General features: G+C 52.3%; 1 protein-coding gene across 1 annotated transcript in view; it reads right to left on the bottom strand.

Moving 5' to 3' along the window:
- LOC144487983 (transferrin receptor protein 2-like) overlaps positions 1-21518 on the bottom strand; it is an 89729-nt gene that overhangs the window by 51398 nt on the left and 16813 nt on the right. The window contains 3 exon segments of the mRNA XM_078206014.1: positions 3647-3845; positions 5627-5840; positions 11854-11987. Coding sequence (XP_078062140.1) covers positions 3647-3845; positions 5627-5840; positions 11854-11886 — 446 coding nt within the window. The 5' untranslated portion in view covers positions 11887-11987.

Below are 21518 nucleotides of genomic sequence, written 5' to 3'. Positions count from 1 at the left end.
TTTGTTCTTTGTTTGTTAATCCCTGATCCCCTTATTAATCAAGAACCTATCTATCTCTGTCTTAAAGACACTCAATGACCCGGCCTCCACAGCCTTCTGCGGCAAAGAGTTCCACAGATTCACCACTCTCTGGCTGAAGAAATTCCTCCTCATCTCTGTTTTAAAGGATTGTCCCTTTAGCCTGAGGTTGTGCCTCTGGTTCTAGTTTTTCCTACTCGTGGAAACATCCTCTCCACGTCCACTCTATCCAGGCCTCGCAGTATCCTGTAAGTTTCAATAAGATCCCCCCTCATCCTTCTAAACTCCAAGTACAGACCCAGAGTCCTCAACCCGTTCCTCATCCGACAAGCTCTTCATTCCAGGGATCATTCTTGTGAACCTCCTCTGGACCCTTTCCAAGACCAGCACATCCTTCCTTAGATACGGGGCACAAAACTGCTCACAATACTCCAAATGGGGTCGGACTAAAGCCTTATACAGCCTCAGAAGTACACCCCGGTTTTTCTTATTCTCGTCACCTATTTATATTTTCAATGCCCTCTGAAGACTAACCCTGTGGTTCATCTTGTAAATGGTACACACGGCTGCGTCAGTGGTTGAATGTTTGTGGATGGGGGGCCAATCAACCGGGGCTGCTTTGTCCTGGATGGTGTTGAGCTTCCTGAGTTGTTGTTGGGAGCCGCACCCATCCCGGCAAGTGGGGAGTATTCCATCACACTCCTGACTTGTGTCCTTGTCGATGGCGGACAGGCTTTGGTTGGGGGGAGTCAGGAGGTGAGTTACTCACCGCAGGATTCCCAGCCTCTGACCTGCTCCGGGAGCCACTGTATTTACATGGCTGGGTCCCAGTTCAGTATCTGGTCAATGGGAACCCCCAGGATGTTGATAGTCGGGTGGGGTTCAGCCATTGAATGTCAAGGGGTGATGGGTTAGATTCTTGCCTGTTGGAGATGGTTATTGGCTGGCACTGGCCGTAGTCAGAGTGGCAACGACCTTATTGAAAGACTGGAAGGACTGAATGGTCTCCCCTCACTCCGCATTGGGCCATTTTTTGTGTACGGGGGTTGGGTTCACTGCACTCAAACAGGGGTAGTGTGAGTTCTGAGGTTCTCCAAGGTGAGGAGAGTGTAGATGTACTGAATATGTCTCCACTTTCCGGGGAGACTCGGACAAGGGCGCAGAAATGTGAGATACTCGCTCATTGATCCAACTGGGGAAATCGGGAGAAACGCCTTTGTCTAGAGGAGCAGGGAGAGTGTGGGACTCGCTCCCACAAGGAATGGGGGAGAATGTGGGACTCGCTCCCACAAGGAGTGAGGGAGAATGTGGGACTCGCTCCCACGGGGGAGTGGGGAGAATGTGGGACTCGCTCCCACGGGGAGTGGGGCAGAATGTGGGACTCGCTCCCACGGGGAGTGGGGGAGAATGTGGGACTCACTCCCACAGGAAGTGGGAGAATGTGGGACTCGCTCCCACGGGGAGTGGGGGAGAATGTGGGACTCACTCCCACAGGAAGTGGGAGAATGTGGGACTCGCTCCCACGGGGAGTGGGGGAGAATGTGGGACTCGCTCCCACAGGAAGTGGGAGAATGTGGGACTCGCTCCCACGGGGAGTGGGGGAGAATGTGGGACTCGCTCCCACGGGGAGTGGGGGAGAATGTGGGACTCGCTCCCACGGGGGAGTGGGGAGAATGTGGGACTCGCTCCCACGGGGGAGTGGGGAGAATGTGGGACTCGCTCCCACGGGGGAGTGGGGGAGAATGTGGGACTCGCTCCCACGGGGGAGTGGGGAGAATGTGGGACTCGCTCCCACGGGGAGTGGGAGAATGTGGGACTCGCTCCCACAAAGAGTGAGGGAGAAAGTGGGACTCGCTCCCATGGGGGAGTGGGGAGAATGTGGGACTCGCTCCCACGGGGACTGGGGGAGAATGTGGGACTCGCTCCCACGGGGGAGTGGGGAGAATGTGGGACTCGCTCCCACGGGGGAGTGGGGGAGAATGTGGGACTCGCTCCCACGGGGGAGTGGGGAGAATGTGGGACTCGCTCCCACGGGGGAGTGGGGGAGAATGTGGGACTCGCTCCCACGGGGGAGTGGGGGAGAATGTGGGACTCGCTCCCACGGGGGAGTGGGGGAGAATGTGGGACTCGCTCCCACGGGGGAGTGGGGAGAATGTGGGACTCGCTCCCACGGGGGAGTGGGGAGAATGTGGGACTCGCTCCCACGGGGAGTGGGGAGAATGTGGGACTCGCTCCCACGGGGAGTGGGGGAGAATGTGGGACTCGCTCCCACAGGGGAGTGGGGATAGTGTGGGCCTCGCTCCCACAGGGAGTGGGAGAATGTGGGACTCGCTCCCATGGAGAGTGGGCGAGAATGTGGGACTCGCTCCCACAGGGAGTGGGAGAATGTGGGACTCGCTCCCATGGGGAGTGGGGAGAATGTGGGACTCGCTCCCATGGGGAGTGGGGATAGTGTGGGCCTCGCTCCCACAGGGAGTGGGAGAATGTGGGACTCGCTCCAATGGAGAGTGGGGAGAATGTGGGAATCGCTCCCATGGGGAGTGACCGAGAATGTGAGACCCGCTCCCATGGGGAGTGGGTAGGATGTGGGACTCGCTCCCACGGGGAGTGGGTAGGATGTGAGACTCGCTCCCACGGGGAGATGGGAGAGAATGTGGGACTGGGAAAACTCAGCAAATCTGGCAGTGTCCATCGGGAGAGATACAGAGTTAATGTTTCGAGTCCTTCGAGTTGTTTGTACGGAAGGGAGAGAAAATATAGAGACTGCGACTAAACGTAGCAACTCTAAGAACGCAATTCAATGTGGCGTGAGGCGGGGGTGGGATGTTCTGGGGGCATTCTGTATTGAGTGATTGTGAGACTTGTCTCTGTAAATGAAGAGGGACACCGGCCTGAGGCAGCAATGGGGACCGAGAGCGGGTGGGTCACCCCAGAGGGTGGAGTCCTCTCTCTCTGGGCCAGAAGACATCTGGAAGCCATATAGTAAATGGAAGGAGGGCTGCTCCAAGGGCAACATGGGGCTGCCAACGTACGTAACCAATCTCTCTTTTATTCTTGATGAAGACTGAAGTGTCTTATCATCGCTCGAGGTTGCCAGGCTGTTATAGGATACATGTTTAAAAAGAGAGGAGGGGGCTTGGGATGAGATTATTTTTTTTATTCATTCGTGGGACATGGGCGTCGCCGGCTGGGCCCAGCATTTATTGCCCATCCCTAGTTGCCCTTGGAGGGCAGTTTGAGAGTCAACCACATTGGCTGTAGCTCTGGAGTCACATGTAGGCCAGACCGGGTAAGGACGGCAGATTTCCATCCCTAAAGGGAACCAGATGGGTTTTTCCGACAATGGGTCGTCAGTAGATTCTCAATTCCAGATTTTTTTTAAAATTGAATTCAAATTCCACCATCTGCCGTGACGGGATTCGAACCCGGGTCCCCCAGAACATTAGCTGACTTTCTGGATTAATAGTCTAGCGATAATAACACTAGGCCGTCGCCTTCCCATTGATGAATGGGGGAATGGAGAGGAGGCCCGTGTGTGTGGGGCCTTTAACACTAGAATGGACGCGATGGGCCCAATGGCCTGTTCCTGCGGCGTGGGACTGGCCGGGACTCCGGCTACAAGGCCTACCTGGTGGTGGCTGCAATTGTGGGGCCGTCAATATATTTCTTCAACATGGCTTTGAGGTCTCCCCAGTACAGCTCGACCTCCGAGCCCATGTCTGTGCTCTGCCCATAATCGCACAGATCCTCTCTCTGCAGGTCCACCATCTCCTCCGCTGCGCATGCCTTACAGGCGCCCCGAGAACTCACGTAGCCAAGTATGAACGCTGTGGGAAGTAGGAGAGCGAAAATCAGAGGAGAGAGTTGCTCTAAGTTTGTTCCTGGCTCTCCCCTGTGATAGATTCCACCTTCCTCCTTCCTCCCCCCATTCCCCAAACCCTTCTCTTCCTTTCTCCCCACGTGTTTATCCAGCCTCGCCCCACCCTTTCGACACTTTTTCCCTCAGCCACTCCCTGTGGGAGTGAATCCCAAATTCTCCCCGCTCCCCGTGGCAGCAAGTCCCACATTCTCCCCCACTCTCTGTGTGAGCGAGTCCCACATTCTTCCCACTCCTCATGGGAGCGGGTCCCACATTCTCCCCAATTCCCCGTGGGAGCGAGTCCCACATTCTCCCCCACTCACCGTGGGAGTGAGTCCCACATTCTCCCCCACTCCCCGTGGGAGCGGGTCCCACATTCTCCCCAATTCCCCGTGGGAGCGAGTCCCACATTCTCCTCACTCCCCGTGGGAGTGAGTCCCACATTCTCCCCTACTCCCCCCGTGGGAGCGAGTCCCACATTCTCCCCCACTCCCCATGGGAGTGAGATCCACATTCTCCCCCACTCCCCATGGGAGCGAGTCCCACATTCTCCCCCACTCCCCGTGGGAGCGAGTCCCACATTCTCCCCCACTCCCCGTGGGAGCGAGTCCCACATTCTCCCCCACTCCCTGTGGGAGTGAGTCCCACATTCTCCCCACTCCCCGTGGGAGTGAGTCCCACATTCTCCCCCACTCCCCATGGGAGCGAGTCCCACATTCTCCCCACTCCCCGTGGGAGGGAGTCCCACATTCTCCCCACTCCCCATGGGAGGGAGTCCCACATTCTCCCCCACTCCCTGTGGGAGTGAGTCCCACATTCTCCCCACTCCCCGTGGGAGTGAGTCCCACATTCTCCCCCACTCCCTGTGGGAGTGAGTCCCACATTCTCCCCACTCCCCGTGGGAGTGAGTCCCACATTCTCCCCCACTCCCCGTGGGAGCGAGTCCCACATTCTCCCCCACTCCCCCGTGGGAGCGAGTCCCACATTCTCCCCCACTCCCCTGTGGGAGCGAGTCCCACATTCTCCCCCACTCCCCATGGGAGCAAGTCCCACATTCTCCCCCACTCCCCGTGGGAGCGAGTCCCACATTCTCCCCCACTCCCCATGGGAGCAAGTCCCACATTCTCCCCCACTCCCCGTGGGAGCAAGTCCCACATTCTACCCCACTCCCTGCGGGAGTAAGATCCACATTCTCCCCACTCCCCGTGGGAGCGAGTCCCACATTCTCCCCCACTCCCTGTGGGTAAAGAGGTTTCTCCTGAACTCCCCCATCATGGTATGTGGGCATTGCTGACTGGGCCAGCACTTACTTGGCTGTGTCTCTGGAGTCACATGTAGGCCAGACCGGGTAAGGACGGCAGATTTCCTTCCCTAAAGGAACCAGATGGGTTTTTCCCGACAATGGGTCATCAGTAGATTCTTAATTCCAGATATTTTTTGATTGACTTCAAATTCCACCATCTGCCGTGGCGGGATTCGAACCCGGGTCTCCCAGAACATTAGTTGAGCTTTCAGATTAATAATCTGGCGATAATACCACTCGGCCATCACCTCCCCCTTTAGGGAAGAAAATCTCCCGTTCTTACCCCACAGCCAATGTGGTTAACACCGTAAATTCCCCTCTGAAATGTCCAAGCGAGACGTTGAATTCAAGGTGGGAGGGGCAGTGGGGGCAGGGGGCAAACGCTGTCTCGGCCTAGCGAGGCTCGTTCCCGCCTTCTTAAAGGGCGCGAGGCTGGAGCCACTTACCAATGATCAGGAGGAACAGGGACACCAACACCAAGTAGATCAAGGCCTTCTTTCGCACCGGGGTCTTCTGCAAGATCAGACCGACCATCTCACTCGTCATCGCAGGTTCCCCCATCACTTCCTCTTCCATCTTCGCCACCTCTCCGCTCGCGTCCCTGTCCAGATCGTGTTGTCGCCGGTAAATAGACTTGGTGGTCACCTGACCTCCCTGCTGCTGGGGGTGGGGGGGGGGGGTCGAAGGGAGATTAAACACGTTAAATGAGAAAATCAACCAGAAGTAGCACGGTGGCACTGCTGCCTCACAGCGCCAGGGACCCGGGTTCGATTCCCGGCCTTGGGTCCCTGTCTGGGCGGAGTCTGCACGTTCTCCCCATGTCTGCGTGGGATTCCTTCGGGTGCTCCGGTTTCGTCCCACAGTCCGAAGGACATGCTGTTTAGATGGATTGGCCATGCTAAGTTGCCCCTTAGTGTCCAAAGATGTGTAGGTTAGGTTGATTGGCCATGCTAAACTGCCCCTTAGTGTCCAAAGATGTGCAGGGTGGGTGAATTGGCCATGCTAAATTGCCCCTTAGTGTCCAAAGATGTGCAGGTTAGGTGAATTGGCCATGCTAAATTGCCCCTTAGTGTCCAAAGATGTGCAGGTTAGGTGAATTGGCCATGCTAAATTGCCCCTTAGTGTCCAAAGATGTGCAGGTTAGGTGAATTGGCCATGCTAAATTGTCCCTTAGTGTCCAAAGATGTGCAGGTTAGGTGAATTGGCCATGCTAAATTGCCCCTTAGTGTCCAAAGATGTGCAGGTTAGGTGAATTGGCCATGCTAAATTGCCCCTTAGTGTCCAAAGATGTGCAGGTTAGGTGAATTGGCCATGCTAAATTGCCCCTTAGTGTCCAAAGATGTGCAGGTTAGGTGAATTGGCCATGCTAAATTGCCCCTTAGTGTCCAAAGATGTGTAGATTACGGGGATTGGCTGTGCTAAATTGTCCCTTAGTGTCCAAAGATGTGCAGGTTAGGGGGATTGGCCATGCTAAATTGCCCCTTAGTGTCCAAAGATGTGCAGGTTAGGGGGATTGGCCATGCTAAATTGTCCCTTAGTGTCCAAAGATGTGTAAGTTAGGTTGATTGGCCATGCCAAATTGTCCCTTCGTGTCCAAAGATGTGTAGGTTAGGTGAATTGGCCATGTTAAATTGCCCCTTAGTGTCCAAAGATGTGTAGGTTAGGTGGATTGGCTGTGCTAAATTGTCCCTTAGTGTCCAAAGATGTGCAGGTTAGGTGAATTGGCCATGTTAAATTGCCCCTTAGTGTCCAAAGATGTGCAGGTTAGGTGGATTGGCCATGCTAAATTGTCCCTTAGTGTCCAAAGATGTGTAAGTTAGGTTGATTGGCCATGCTAAACTGCCCCCTTAGTGTCCAAAGATGTGCAGGTTAGGTGGATTGGCCATGCTAAATTGTCCCTTAGTGTCCAAAGATGTGCAGGTTAGGTGAATTGGCCATGCTAAATTGCCCCTTAGTGTCCAAAGATGTGTAGATTACGGGGATTGGCTGTGCTAAATTGTCCCTTAGTGTCCAAAGATGTGCAGGTTAGGGGGATTGGCCATGCTAAATTGCCCCTTAGTGTCCAAAGATGTGCAGGTTAGGTGGATTGGCCGTGCTAAATTGCCCCTTAGTGACCAAAGATGTGTAGGTTAGGTGTATTGGCCATGCTAAACTACCCCTTAGTGACCAAAGATGTGTAGGTTAGGTGTATTGGCCATGCTAAACTGCCCCTTGGTGTCCAAAGACGTGCTGGTTAGGGTGCATTGGCCATGCTAAATTCTCCCTCAGTGTTACCAGAACAGGTGCCGGAGTGTAGCGACTCGGGGATTTTCACAGTAACTTCATTGCAGTGTTAATGTAAGCCGACTTGTGACTCTAATAAATGAACATTGAGGTTCCCTGCTGATTCCCCGTGGCATCCCAGTCAGAATATTCAGCAAACAAAATACGATCATTCAACAACCAACTCACAATCAAATTTAGCTTCAATAAATTTTATCTTCAATAAATAATTTATCTTCTATTGTGGAAAAGGGTTAGAAACCCTACAGTACAGAAAGAGGCCATTCGGCCCATCGAGTCTGCACCGACCACAATCCCACCCAGGTTTAACACCCTGGTTGTACATTTACGTAGAGTTTCTGAGTGTTTAGGTATTAAATATAAAGTCTTCATTGATTACATGTAATTATGTGCATGGTAGCACAGTGGGTTAGCACTGCTGCCTCACAGCGCCAGGGACCCGCGTTCGGTTCCCGGCTTGGGTCACTGTCTGTGCGGAGTCTGCACGTTCTCCCCCTGTCTGCGTGGGTTTCCTCCGGGTGCTCCGGTTTCCTCCCACAGTCTGAAAGACGTGCGGGTTAGGGTGCATTGGGCCGTGCTAAATTCTCCCTGCGTGTTAACCCGAACAGGCGCCGGGAGTGTGGCGACTGGGGGATTTTCACAGCAACTTCATTGCGGTGTTAATGTAAGCCTCACTTGTAGACTGATAAATAAGCTGAACAAAAAACTGTGTACATTTTTGTCCCCTCCCACCGAGGCAACAGAGCTATGGAAGGGGCAAGAGATGAGGGTTAAATTGGGGGAGCGGGAGCGGGGGGTAGGCGCGGGGGGGGGGGGGGGGGGGGGAGTGGGGGGGGGTAGGCGCGGGGGGGGGGGGGAGTGGGTGGGGGTAGCGGGGTGAGATAGGTCGAGTGGCAGGTCGTATTGAGGAGGTGGGAAGTGCTGCAGAGGGACTTGGACAGGTTCGGAGAGTGGGCAAAGAAGTGGCAGATGGAATACAATGTGGGGAAGTGTGAGGTTGTGCGTCTTGCTCGGAAGAATCGAGGTGCAGACTATTTTCTAAATGGGGAAAGAAGTCAGAAATCTGAAGCATAAAAGGGAGTTCCCGGTTCAGGATTCTCTTCCGGATAACTTGCAAGTTGAGTTGGTCATGGAAACATAGAAACATGGGAGATAGGAGCAGGAGGAGGCCATTCGGCCCTTCGAGCCTGCTCCGCCATTCATCACCATCATGGCTGATCATCCAACTCAATAGCCTAATCCTGCTTTCCCCCCGTAACCTTTGACCCCGTTCGCCCCAAGTGCTATATCCAGCCGCCTCTTGAATACATTCAATGTTTTGGCATCAACTACTTCCTGTGGTGATGAATTCCACAGGTTCACCGGGTGAAGAAATGTCTCCTCATCTCCGTCCTAAATGGTCTACCCCGAATCCTCAGACTGTGACCCCCCGGTTCTGGACTCCCCCCACCATCGGGAACATCCTCCCTGCATCTACCCTGTCTAGTCCTGTTAGAATTTTATAAGTCTCTATGAGATTCTCCTCATTCGTCTGAACTCCAGTGAAAACAATCCTAACCTGGTCAATCTCTCCTCACACATCAGTCCCGCCATCCCCGGAATCAGCCTGGTAAATCTTCGCTGCACTCCCTCCAGAGCAAGAACATCCTTCCTCAGAAAAGGAGACCAAAACTGCACACAATACTCTCGGTGTGGCCTCACCAAGGCCCTGTATAATTGCAACAACACATCCCTGCTCCTGTACTCGAAACCTCTCGCAATGAAGGCCAACATACCATTGCCTTCTTTACCGCCTGCTGCACCTGCATGCTTACCTTCAGCGACTGGTGCACAAGGACACCCAGGTCCCTCTGCACACTCCCCCCTCCCAATTTACAGCCACTCAGGGTCATTAGGAAGGAAAATGCGATGTTAGCATTCATTTCGAGAAGGCTAAAATACAAGAGCAGGGATGGACTTCTGAGTCTCTGGTCAGAGCCCATTTGGAGTATTGTGAGTAATTTGGGCCCAGTGTCTAAGGAAGGATGTGCCGGCCTTGGAAAGGGTCCAGGGGAGGTTCACAAGAACGATCCCTGGAATGAAAGGCTTGACGTCTGAGGAGGACTCCGGGTCTGCACTCGTTGGAGTTTAGAAGGATGAGGGAGGGGATCTCATTGAAACTTACAGAATGCGGAAAGGCCTGGATGGAGTGGACGTGGGGAGGATGTTTCCATTAGTCGGAGAGACTGGAATCCGAGGGCGCAGCCTCAGAGTGAAGGGACGGCCCTTTAGAACCGAGATGAGGAGGAATTTCTTCAGCCGGAGGGTGGTGAAAATAGATCAAGGAACAGTACAGCATAGGAACAGGCCCTTCGGCCCTCCAAGCCTGCGCCGTTCATGATACCTGCCTGGACTGAAACCATACGCACTTATCGAGTCCGTATCCTTCCATTCCCATCCTATTGATGTATTCATCTAGTTGCCCCTTAAATCCCGCTATCGTACCCGCTCCCACCACCTCCCCGGGCAGCGCGTTCCAGACACTCACCCCCCTCTGTGTAAAACACTCACCTCGCACATCTCCTCTAAACTTCTCCCCACGCACCTTAAACCCATGTCCCCGAGTACTTGACTTTTCCATCCTTGGAAACAGCATCTGACTATCCACTCTGTCCATGCCCCTCATAATCTTGTAAACCTCTATCAGGTCACCCCCCTCAACCTCCGTCATTCCACTGAGAACAAACCGAGTTTCTCCAACCTCTCCTCATAGCTAATGCCCTCCAGACCAGGTCAACATCCTGGTCAACCTGTTCTGTACCCTGTGGAATCTGTGGAATTCATTGCCACAGAGGAGACCGGGTAATTGGGTGTATTTAAGACAGAGGTAGCTAGGTTCTTGATTGGTAAGGGGGTCAAAGGTTATGGGGAAAAGGCGGGAGAATGGGGTTGAGAAACTGATCAGCCGTGGCGGAGCAGACTCGATGGGCCGAATGGCATAATTCTGCTCCAAGATAGAAGTATCATAGAATCGCCACAGTTCAGAAGAAGGCCATTCGGCCCATCGAGTCTGCACTGACCACAATCCCACCCAGGCCCAATCCCTGTAACCCTGCATATTTACCCCCCTAATCCCCCTGACACTACGGGACAATTTAGCATGGCCAATCCACCTAACCTGCACATCTTTGGACACTAAGGGACAATTTAGCATGGCCAATCCACCTAACCTGCACATCTTTGGACGCTAAGGGGCAATTTAGCATGACCAATCCACCTAACCTGCACATCTTTGGATACAAAGGGACAATTTAGCATGGCCAATCCACTCAATCTGCACATCTTTGGACACTAAGGGGCAATTTAGCACGGCCAATCCACCTAACCTACACACCTTTAGACACTAAGGGACAAATTAGCATGGCCAATCCACCTCACGTGCACATCTTTGGACACTAAGGGACAATTTAGCATGGCCAATCCACCTAACCTGCACATCTTTGGGCACTAAGGGGCAATTTAGCACGGCCAATCCACCTAACCTGCACATCTTTGGACACTAAGGGGCAGTTTAGCATGGCAAATCCACCTAACCTGCACATCTTTGGACACTAAGGGACAATTTAGCATGGCCAATCCACCTAACCTGCACATCTTTGGACACTAAGGGACAATTTAGCATGGCCAATCCACCTATCCTGCACACCTTTAGACACTAAGGGACAATTTAGCATGGCTAATCCACCTGACCTACACATCTTTGGACACTAAGGGGCAATTTAGCACGGTCAATCCACCTATCCTGCACACCTTTAGACACTAAGGGACAATTTAGCATGGCCAATCCACCTAACCTGCACATCTTTGGACACTAAGGGGCTGTTTAGCATGGCCAATCCACCTAACCTGCACATCTTTGGACACTAAGGGGCTGTTTAGCATGGCTAATCCACATAACCTGCACAGCTTTGGACTGTGGGAGGAAACTAGAGCACCCGGCGGAGGCCCCTGCAGACGCGGGGAGAACGTGCATCTTATAGTCTTTGGGACAGTAAGAGCCCTTGATGGTGGAGGCAATGGGAGAACTGGAAGCTAAGCATGGGATTGAGCAGGGAGATTAGGACAAGGAAGATCCCATGTCAGGTTTCCGGTGGAGTATCATGGATCCCGACAGCCGGAGCGAAGAGGGCTTTAATCAGGAAAGCCCCTTTCCCAAGGACTACTCATCTCAGGAAGATCTCCTCTAATCGCCCCCCCAACAATAACCCATAGTGACCTCTGCCATTTGCCCTCAGCTATGGCAGAGAGGTCATGACCCCAGCTGTCAGGAGAGGTAGGGAATTGGGGGTTGGGGTGGTTGTTGTTGGGGCGGTTGGGGATGCCGTTGGGTGGGATGGCGAAAGGGTCTTACCACAGTCGATAGTGCCGATCTCAGGCTCTCCATTCTCCCCGGAATCACCCGTCACCGCGCTCGCTGGGGCTGGTTTCAACCTCGCGTGGGTAGAATAGGGTCTTGAATGAGTTCAACTCTTGCGTACTTGAAATCTGGACAGAGAAAAGGCAGGAATCTTTCAGAGTTATTCAACTCTACTAACACCAGAGACTCAAAACAGTGATCCACGCCTACACTGGACCCTTAGTGTCCTAAAATGTGCAGATTAGGTGGATTGGCCATGCTAAATTGCTCCTTAGTGTCCAAAGATGTGAGGTTAGGTGGATTGGCCATGCTAAATTGCCCCTTAGTGTCCAAAGATGTGTGGATTAGGTGGATTGGCCATGCTAAATTGCCCCTTAGTGTCCAAAGATGTGCGGGTTAGGTGGATTGGCCATGCTAAATTGCCCCTTAGTGTCCAAAGATGTGTGGATTAGGTGGATTGGCCATGCTAAATTGCCTCTTAGTGTCCAAAGATGTGCGGGTTAGGTGGATTGGCCATGTTAAATTGTCCCTTAGTGACCAAAGATGTGCAGGTTGTGTGGATTGGCCATGCTAAATTGCCCCTTAGTGTCCAAAGATGTGCAGGTTAGGTGGATTGGCCATGTTAAATTGTCCCTTAGTGACCAAAGATGTGCAGGTTGTGTGGATTGGCCATGCTAAATTGCCCCTTAGTGTCCAAAGATGTGCAGGTTGTGTGGATTAGCCATGCTAAATTGCCCCTGAGTGTCCAAAGATGTGCAGGTTAGGTGGATTGGCCATGTTAAATTGTCCCTTAGTGACCAAAGATGTGCAGGTTGTGTGGATTGGCCATGCTAAATTGCCCCTTAGTGTCCAAAGATGTGCGGGTTAGGTGGATTGGCCATGCTAAATTGTCCCTTAGTGAACCAAAGATGTGCGGATTAGGTGGATTGGCCATGCTAAATTGTCCCTTAGTGACCAAAGATGTGCAGGTTGTGTGGATTGGCCATGCTAAATTGCCCCTTAGTGTCCAAAGATGTGCGGGTTAGGTGGATTGGCCATGCTAAATTGTCCCTTAGTGAACCAAAGATGTGCGGGTTAGGTGGATTGGCCATGTTAAATTGTCCCTTAGTGACCAAAGATGTGCAGGTTGTGTGGATTGGCCATGCTAAATTGTCCCTTAGTGTCTAAAGATGTGCAGGTTAGGTGGATTGGCCGTGCTAAATTGCCTCTTAGTGGGCCCCATATCTCAGGAAGGATGTGCTGGCCTTGGAAAGGATCCAGAGGAGGTTCATGAGAATGATTCCGGGAGTGAAAGGCTTGACAGATGAGGAGAGTCTGAGGACTCTGGGTCTGTACTCGTCGGAGTTTAGAAGGATGAGGGGGGATCTTATTGAAACTGACAGAATACTGAAAGGCCTGGATAGAGTGGACGTGGGGAGGATGTTCCCATTCGTAGGAGAGGCTAGGATCCAAGGACACAGCCTCAGAGTAAAGGGACGACCCTTTAGAACCGAGATGAGGAGGAATTTCTTCAGCCAGAGAGTGATGAATCAGTGGAACTCTTTGCCGCAGAAGGCTGTGGAGGCCGGGTCATGGAGTGTCTTTAAGACAGAGATAGATAGGTTCTTGATCGATAAGGGGGTCAGGGGTTATGGGGAAAAGGCAGGAGAATGGGGATGAGAAAAATATCAGCTATGATTGAATGGCGGAGCAGACTCGATGGGCCGAGTGGCCTAATTCTGCTCCTATGTCTTATGATCTTATTGTTCTGGTTTCACCCGCCAGTGAAAACAACATCCCTGCTTCTATCCTATCTATTCCCTTCATACTTTTATATATCTTGTCCGCGAGGCCCTAGCAACCAGCCCTTCTCACTAGGCCTCAGGCCTCAGCTTGACACTCGGTGGGAGCTGGGGGAGATGGGGCAGGGATGGGGTGGGGGGGGGGGGGTGGAGGGCAGCTTTCGATACTCTGAAACTAGTTTTCTTCAGCAGTAGAAAGGCACACAGCAGTTCCCCGAAACCCACGTTGCTCGTAATAACCGCACCCGAGCCTGTGCCATTCCTGATAGCGTGTGGAAGGGTGTGGGCCTACGATTCAGGCCTCATCTCTTCCCTATCAGGTCTTATCAAGCCTGCCAAAGTTCTGGTGGAGCTAAACTGAGTGCTTCATTCTTGTCCCACCCTCCTTCCTGACAGGGATACGGTGGCGATGTCACCGGTACAGCCACCCAGGCCTGCGGCGTGCGTTCAAATCCCACCACGGCAGCTTTGAGTTCAACTTCATAGAAATCTGGAATATTTCAAAGAATTATAGAATCCCTGCAGTTCAGGAGGAGGCCATTCGGCCCATCGAGTCTGCACCGGCCATAATCCCACCCAGGCCCTATCCCCATAACCCCATGCATTTACCCCCTGCTAGTCCCCCTGACACTAAGGGGCAATTTAGCATGGCCAATCCACCTAACCTGCACATCTTTGGACACCAAGGGGCAATTTAGCATGGCCAATCCACCTAACCTGCACATCTTTGGACACTAAGGGGCGGCACGGTAGCACAGTGGTTAGCACTGCTGCTTCACAGCTCCAGGGTCCCAGGTTCGATTCCCGGCTCGGGTCACTGTCTGTGTGGAGTTTGCACATTCTCCTCGTGTCTGCGTGGGTTTCCTCCGGGTGCTCCGGTTTCCTCCCACAGTCCAAAGATGTGCGGGTTAGGTTGATTGGCCAGGTTAAAAATTGCCCCTTAGAGTCCTGGGATGTGTAGGTTAGAGGGATTAGCGGGTAAATATGTGGGGTAGGGCCTGGGTGGGATTGTGGTCGGTGCAGACTCGATGGGCCGAATGGCCTCCTTCTGCACTGTAGGGTTTCTATGAATTTAGCATGGCCAATCCACCTAACCTGCACATCTTTGGACACTAAGGGGCAATTTAGCATGGCCAATCCACCTAACCTGCACATCTTTGGACACTAAGGGGCAATTTAGCATGGCCAATCCACCTAACCTGCACATCTTTGGACACCAAGGGGCAATTTAGCATGTCCAATCCACCTAACCTACACATCCTTGGACATGAAGGAGCAATTTAGCATAGCAAATCCACCGGATTATTACCTGAATGGCTGTAAATTGGGAGAGGGGAGTGTGCAGAGGGACCTGGGTGTCCTTGTGCACCAGTCGGCTGAAGGTAAGCATGCAGGTGCAGCAGGCGGTAAAGAAGGCAAATGGTATGTTGGCCTTCACTGCGAGAGGTTTCGAGTACAGGAGCGAGGGATGTGTTGTTGCAATGATACAGGGCCTTGGGGAGGCCACACCTGGAGTATTGTGTGCAGGTTTGGTCTCCTTTTCTGAGGAAGGATGTTCTTGCTCTGGAGGGGGCGCAGCGAAGGTTTACCAGGCTGATTCCGGGGATGGCGGGACTGATGTATGAGGAGAGATTGACCAGGTTAGGATTGTTTTCACTGGAGTTCAGACGAATGAGGGGGGGAATCCCATAGGAACTGATAAAATTCTAACAGGACTAGACAGGGTAGGTGCAGGGAGGATGTTCCCGATGGTGGGGGGAGTCCAGAACCAGGGGTCACAGTCTGAGGATTTGGGGTAGACCATTTAGGACAGAGGTGAGGAGACATTTCTTCACCCAAAGAGTGGTGAACAAAAGATGCGCAGGTTAGGTGGATTGGCCATGCTAAATTTCCCCTTAGTGTCCAAAGATGTGCAGGTTAGGTGGATTGGCCATGCTAAATTTCCCCTTAGTGTCCAAAGATGTGCAGGTTAGGTGGATTGGCCATGCTAAATTGCCCCTTAGTGTCCAAAGATGTGTGGGTTAGGTGGATTGGCCATGTTAAATTGTCCCTTAGTGTCCAAAGATGAGCAGGTTAGATGGATTGGCCATGCTAAATTTCCCCTTAGTGTTCAAAGATGTGCAGGTTAGGTGGATTGGCCATGCTAAATTGCCCCTTAGTGTCCAAAGATGTGCAGGTTAGGTGGATTGGCCATGCTAAATTGTCCCTTAGTGTCCAAAGATGTGCAGGTTAGGTGGATTGGCCATGCTAAATTTCCCCTTAGTGTCCAAAGATGTGCAGGTTAGGTGGATTGGCCATGCTAAATTTCCCCTTAGTGTCCAAAGATGTGCAGGTTAGGTGGATTGGCCATGCTAAATTGCCCCTTAGTGTCCAAAGATGTGTGGGTTAGGTGGATTGGCCATGTTAAATTGTCCCTTAGTGTCCAAAGATGAGCAGGTTAGGTGGATTGGCCATGCTAAATTGCCCCTTAGTGTCCAAAGATGTGTGGGCTAGGTGGATTGGCCATGTTAAATTGTCCCTTAGTGTCCAAAGGTGAGCAGGTTAGGTGGATTGGCCATGCTAAATTGCCCCTTAGTGTCCAAAGATGTGCGGGTTAGGTGGATTGGCCATGCTAAATTGCCCCTTAGTGTCCAAAGATGTGCGGGTGAGGTGGATTGACCTACACAGCTTTGGACAATTATTTATGTGGCTCTTGAATGTGGGAGGGTGGGGTGATGGGGAATCTCAGAAATCCCATAAAATTCCAACAGGGTTAGGTTCAGAAAGAATGTTCCCGATGGTGGGGGGAGTCCAGAACTAGGGGTCACAGTCTAAGGATATAGGGTGGACCGCTTAGGACGGAGATTAGGAGACATTTCTTCACCCAGAGAGGGGTTAATGTGTGGAATTCGCTCCCACAGAAATTTTAACGTTCATTTATTTAGTGTCACAAGTCGGCTGACATTAACACTGCAATGAAGTTACTGTGAAAATCCCCTAGTTGCCACACTCCGGCGCCTGTTTGGGTAACACAGAGGGAGAATTTAGCGCGGCCAATCCACCCTAACCAGCACGCCTTTGGGACTGTGGGAGGAAACCGGAGCACCCGGAGGAAACCCACGCAGACATGGGGAGAACGTGCAAACTCCGCACAGACAGTGACCCGAGCCGGGAATCGAACCCGGGTCCCTGGCGCTGTGAGGCAGCAGTGCTGACCACTGCACTGCCCGTTTAGAACTGAGGTGAGGAGAAATTTCTTCACCCAGAGGGTGGTGGCTGTGTGGAATTCACTCCCACAGAAAGTAAAGGAGGCCAAAAATGTCGTGGGGGCAAATTTTCGTGTCCCGCCTGCCCCGGGAATCGTAGCGAGTGAGGGGCAGACCAGGGAAAGGTCTGTTGACCTTGGCTGGATTTTCCGGTTTTGGGGTGAACATAGCCGGAAAATCCGGCCCAGTATGTTGTCAAGAAGAAGTTCGCTTGGGGCGAGAGGGATCAGGGAAAATGGTGGAGGAAGCAGGATTAGGCTATTGAGTTGGATGATCAGCCATGATGGTGATGAATGGCGGAGCAGGCTCGAAGGGCCGAATGGCCTCCTCCTGCTCCTATCTTCTATGTTTCTTTGTCGCTATCGATTGTCATTGAAACCCCCATTTGGGTCACTAATGGGAGGCAAACCAGCCTCCCATAGAAACCCTACAGTGCAGAAGGAGGCCATTCGGCCCATCGAGTCTGCACCGACCACAATCCCACCCAGGCCCTACCCCCACATATTTACCCGCTAATCCCTCTAACCTACGCATTTTAGGATTCTAAGGGGCAATTTTTAACCTGGCCAATCCACCTAACCCGCACATTTTTGGACTGTGGGAGGAAACCGGAGACCCGGAGGAAACCCACGCAGGCACGGGGAGAATGTGCAAACTCCACACAGACAGTGACCCGAGCCGGGAATCGAACCCGGGACCCTGGAGCTGTGAAGCAGCAGTGCTAACCACTGTGCTACCGTGCCATCCATTGACTCTGTCTACACTTCCCGCTGCCTCGGGGAAAAGCAGCCAGCATAATCAAGGACCCCCACACACGCCCCGGACATTCTCTCTTCCACCTTCTTCCGTCGGGAAAAAGACACAAAAGTCTGAGGACACGCACCGACCGACTCAAGAACAGCTTCTTCCCTGCTGCTGTCAGACTTTTGAATGGACCTACCTCACATTAAGTTGATCTTTCTCTACACCCTAGCTATGACTGTAACACTACATTCTGCACCCTCTCCTTTCCTTCTCTATGAATGGTATGCTTTGTCTGTATAGCGCGCAAGAAACAATACTTTTCACTGTCTCCCAATACATGTGACAATAATAAATCAAATCCTTCTCCCCTATGTACTCTATGAACGGTATGCTTTGTCTGTATAGCGCGCAAGAAACAATACTTTTCACTGTATCCCAATACATGTGACAATAATAAATCAAATCCTTCTCCCCTATGTACTCTAGGAACGGTATGCTTTGTCTGTATAGCGCGCAAGAAACAATACTTTTCATAAGACCGTAAGACATAGGAACAGAATGAGGCCATTCGGCCCATCGAGTCTGCTCCGCCATTCAATCATGGCTGATATTTTTCTCACCCCGTTCTCCAGCCTTTTCCCCATAACCCCTGATCCCCTCATTGATCAAGAACCCATCTATCTCTGTCTTAAAGACACTCAATGACCCGGCCTCCACAGCCTTCCGCGGCAAAGAGTTCCACAGATTCACCACTCTCTGGCTGAAGAAATTCCTCCTCATCTCTGTTTTAAAGGATCGTCCCTTCAGCCTGAGGTTGTGCCCCCTCTGGTTCTAGTTTTTCCCACGAGTGGAAACATCCTCTCCACGTCCACTCTATCCAGGCCTCGCAGTATCCTGTAAGTTTCAATAAGATCCCCCCCTCATCCTTCTAAACTCCAACGAGTACAGACCCAGAGTCCTCAACCCGTTCCTCATCCTAATACCGTATACCAACATATGTGGCAATAATAAATCAAATCCTTCTCCCCTATGTACTCTATGAACGGTATGCTTTGTCTGTATAGCGCGCAAGAAACAATACTTTTCACTGTATCCCGATACATGTGACAATAATAAATCAAATCAACATCAAAGTTGAGGAAAGGAAATCTGCCTTCCTTACCCAGCCTGGCCTACAGGTGATTACTAGCCCAATGACAATACCTCTATTCCACCATCTTCCTCCTTCCTCACTCCCACCATTTTTACATAGCTGATCCAACCTTCCGTGCCTGCTTGGAGTTGCCCCAGTGTTCCCCCTCCCCAACACCCCGCGCCCCTGTCCAGGCCCTTCGACCGTGCCAATTGGGCATTGCCTCTGCTTACACCATTGGGCAGGCGATGCCCTCGTTGGTATTATTGCTAGGCTATTAGTCCAGAAACTCAGCTAATGTTCTCGGGGACCCGGGTTCGAATCCCGCCGCAGCAGATGGTGGAATTTGAGTCCAAATAAAAAATATCTGGAATTAAGAATCTACTGATGACCCATTGTCGGAAAAACCCATCTGGTTCCTTTAGGGGAGGAAATCTGCCGTCCTTACCCGGTCTGGCCTACATGTGACTCCAGAGCCACAGCCAATGTGGTTGACTCTCAACTGCCCTCCAAGGGGCAACTAGGGATGGGCAATAAATGCTGGGCCCAGCCGGCGACGCCAATGTACTAAGAATGAATTAATAATAAACTACCTGTCCTGGTCACCCCTCTTTCGAAAGGGAGGAGATTTGGCAGGATGGTTCTGGCGATGAGCGGGTGGGGGCAGAGGTTGGGGGGTGGGGATGGTGATTTGGGGAGTGGGGGTGGGTTGGAGAAGCTGGGGTTGTGCAACATGGAGGAGAATTGGTTGAGGGGGTGATCCGATAAGTGGTGTCAGGTTCCGATCAAGAAAAAAACCGATACTTTAGTTGATGGGGCTAAAAGGTGAGTAGGGGATGGGGGGTGTGGGGGTGGTCACAGATTTAAGGGCTAAGTGGGGGGGGGGGGGGCTAGGGAAGGGGGAGGGGGGGCAGTTGGGAGGAGGAACTGTTTAACGGGTGTTTGTGGGCGATTGGGAATTCGCTACTGGCGGCGTGGTAGCACAGTGGGTTAGCACTGCTGCCTCACAGAGCCAGGGGCCCGGGTTCGATTCCCGGCTTGGGTCACTGTCTGTGTGGAGTCTGCACATTCTCCCCCCGTGTCTGCATGGGTTTCTTCCGGGTGCTCTGGTTTCCTCCCACAGTCCGAGAGACGTGCTAAATTGCCCCTTAGTGTCCAAAGATGTGTAGGTTAGGTGGATTGGCCATGCTAAATTGTCCTTTAGTGTCCAAAGATGTGTAGGTTAGGTGGATTGGCCATGCTAAATTTCCCCTTAGTGTGCAAAGATGTGTAGGTTAGGTGGATTGGCCATGCTAAATTGCCCTTTAGTGTCCAAAGATGTGTAGGTTAGGTGGATTGGCCATGCTAAATTGCCCTTTAGTGTCCAAAGATGTGTAGGTTAGGTGGATTGGCCATGCTAAATTGCCCCTTAGTGTCCAAAGATGTGCAGGTTAGGTGGATTGGCCATGCTAAATTGCCCTTTAGTGTCCAAAGATGTGTAGGTTAGGTGGATTGGCCAGTCGAATTTGCCCCTTAGTGTCCAAAGATGTGTAGGTTAGGTGGATTGGCCAGTCGAAATTGCCCTTTAGTGTCCAAAGGTGTGCGGGTTGGGTGCTAAATTCTCCCTCAGTGTTACCCGAACAGGCGCCGGAGTGTGGTGACTTGGGGATTTTCACAGTAACTTCATTGCAGTGTTAATGTAAGCCTACGTGTGACCAATAAATAAACTTTAAACTTTACCCATGAGGGAGAGGAGAGAATGAATAATTTCACAAGAGGGGTGGGGGGGGTAGTAGTAGAGCAGTGGAGAGGGGCCGAAGGGCCTCCTTCTGTGCAGTAGGTCTGTCAGACAGACTGACTCTGAACTTCCAAGAGGGTTTCAGCCTCCCAATTGGGCCCAAGCGCTGAAGGAGGAGGTCACCGAAACTCCCCCCACCCCCTCAGCCTTGTCCTATCTCGAGGGAACAGGAGGGAAGATGTGGAGGTGGAGGAGGGAGGCCTACGCCCACGGTGCTTCTTGCCTCCTCTGTGTCAAGCTAGATAACTGGGGGAGGGAATGTTCCCCCCGAGGTGGGTGGGAAGGCTTGCCTTCTTGGAATAGTCAAATCTGTTGGCGTGGCGACGAGTGAGTGGGGGAGGGAAGGGTCAGGAACTACCTTGGAGTGGAGTAAGTCAGTGAAGAGCTAAACATCATATAGAAGCATGGAAGATAGGAGCAGGAGGAGGCCATTCGGCCCTTCGAGCCTGCTCCCCCATTCATCACCATCATGGCTGATCATCCAACTCAATAGCCTAATCCTGCCTTCCCCCCATAACCTCTGATCCCGTTCGCCCCCAAGTGCTATATCCAGCCGCCTCTTCAATACATCCGAATACACCTTGAATACTGTGGGGAGGCACAGTGGTAACACTGCTCCCTCACAGCGCCAGGGACCCGGGTTCGATTCCTGGCCTCGGGTCACTGTCTGTGTGGAGTCTGCACGTTCCCCCCGTGTCTGCGTGGGTTTCCCCCGGGTGCTGCGGTTTCCTCCCACAGTCCAAAGATGTGGAGGTTAGGTGGACACCAAGGGACAATTTAGCATGGCCAATCCACCTAACCTACACATCTTTGGACACTAAGGGGCAATTTAGCATGGCCAATCCACCTAACCTACACATCTTTGGACACTAAAGGGCAATTTAGCACGGCCAATCCACCTAACCTGCACATCTTTGGACACTAAGGGGCAATTTAGCATGGCCAATCCACCTAACCTGCACATCTTTGGACACTAAGGG

The sequence above is a fragment of the Mustelus asterias genome, unplaced genomic scaffold (assembly GCF_964213995.1).
Source record: "Mustelus asterias unplaced genomic scaffold, sMusAst1.hap1.1 HAP1_SCAFFOLD_1178, whole genome shotgun sequence".
Taxonomy (NCBI): domain Eukaryota; kingdom Metazoa; phylum Chordata; class Chondrichthyes; order Carcharhiniformes; family Triakidae; genus Mustelus; species Mustelus asterias.
This window is presented reverse-complemented; position numbering and strand designations above follow the sequence as displayed.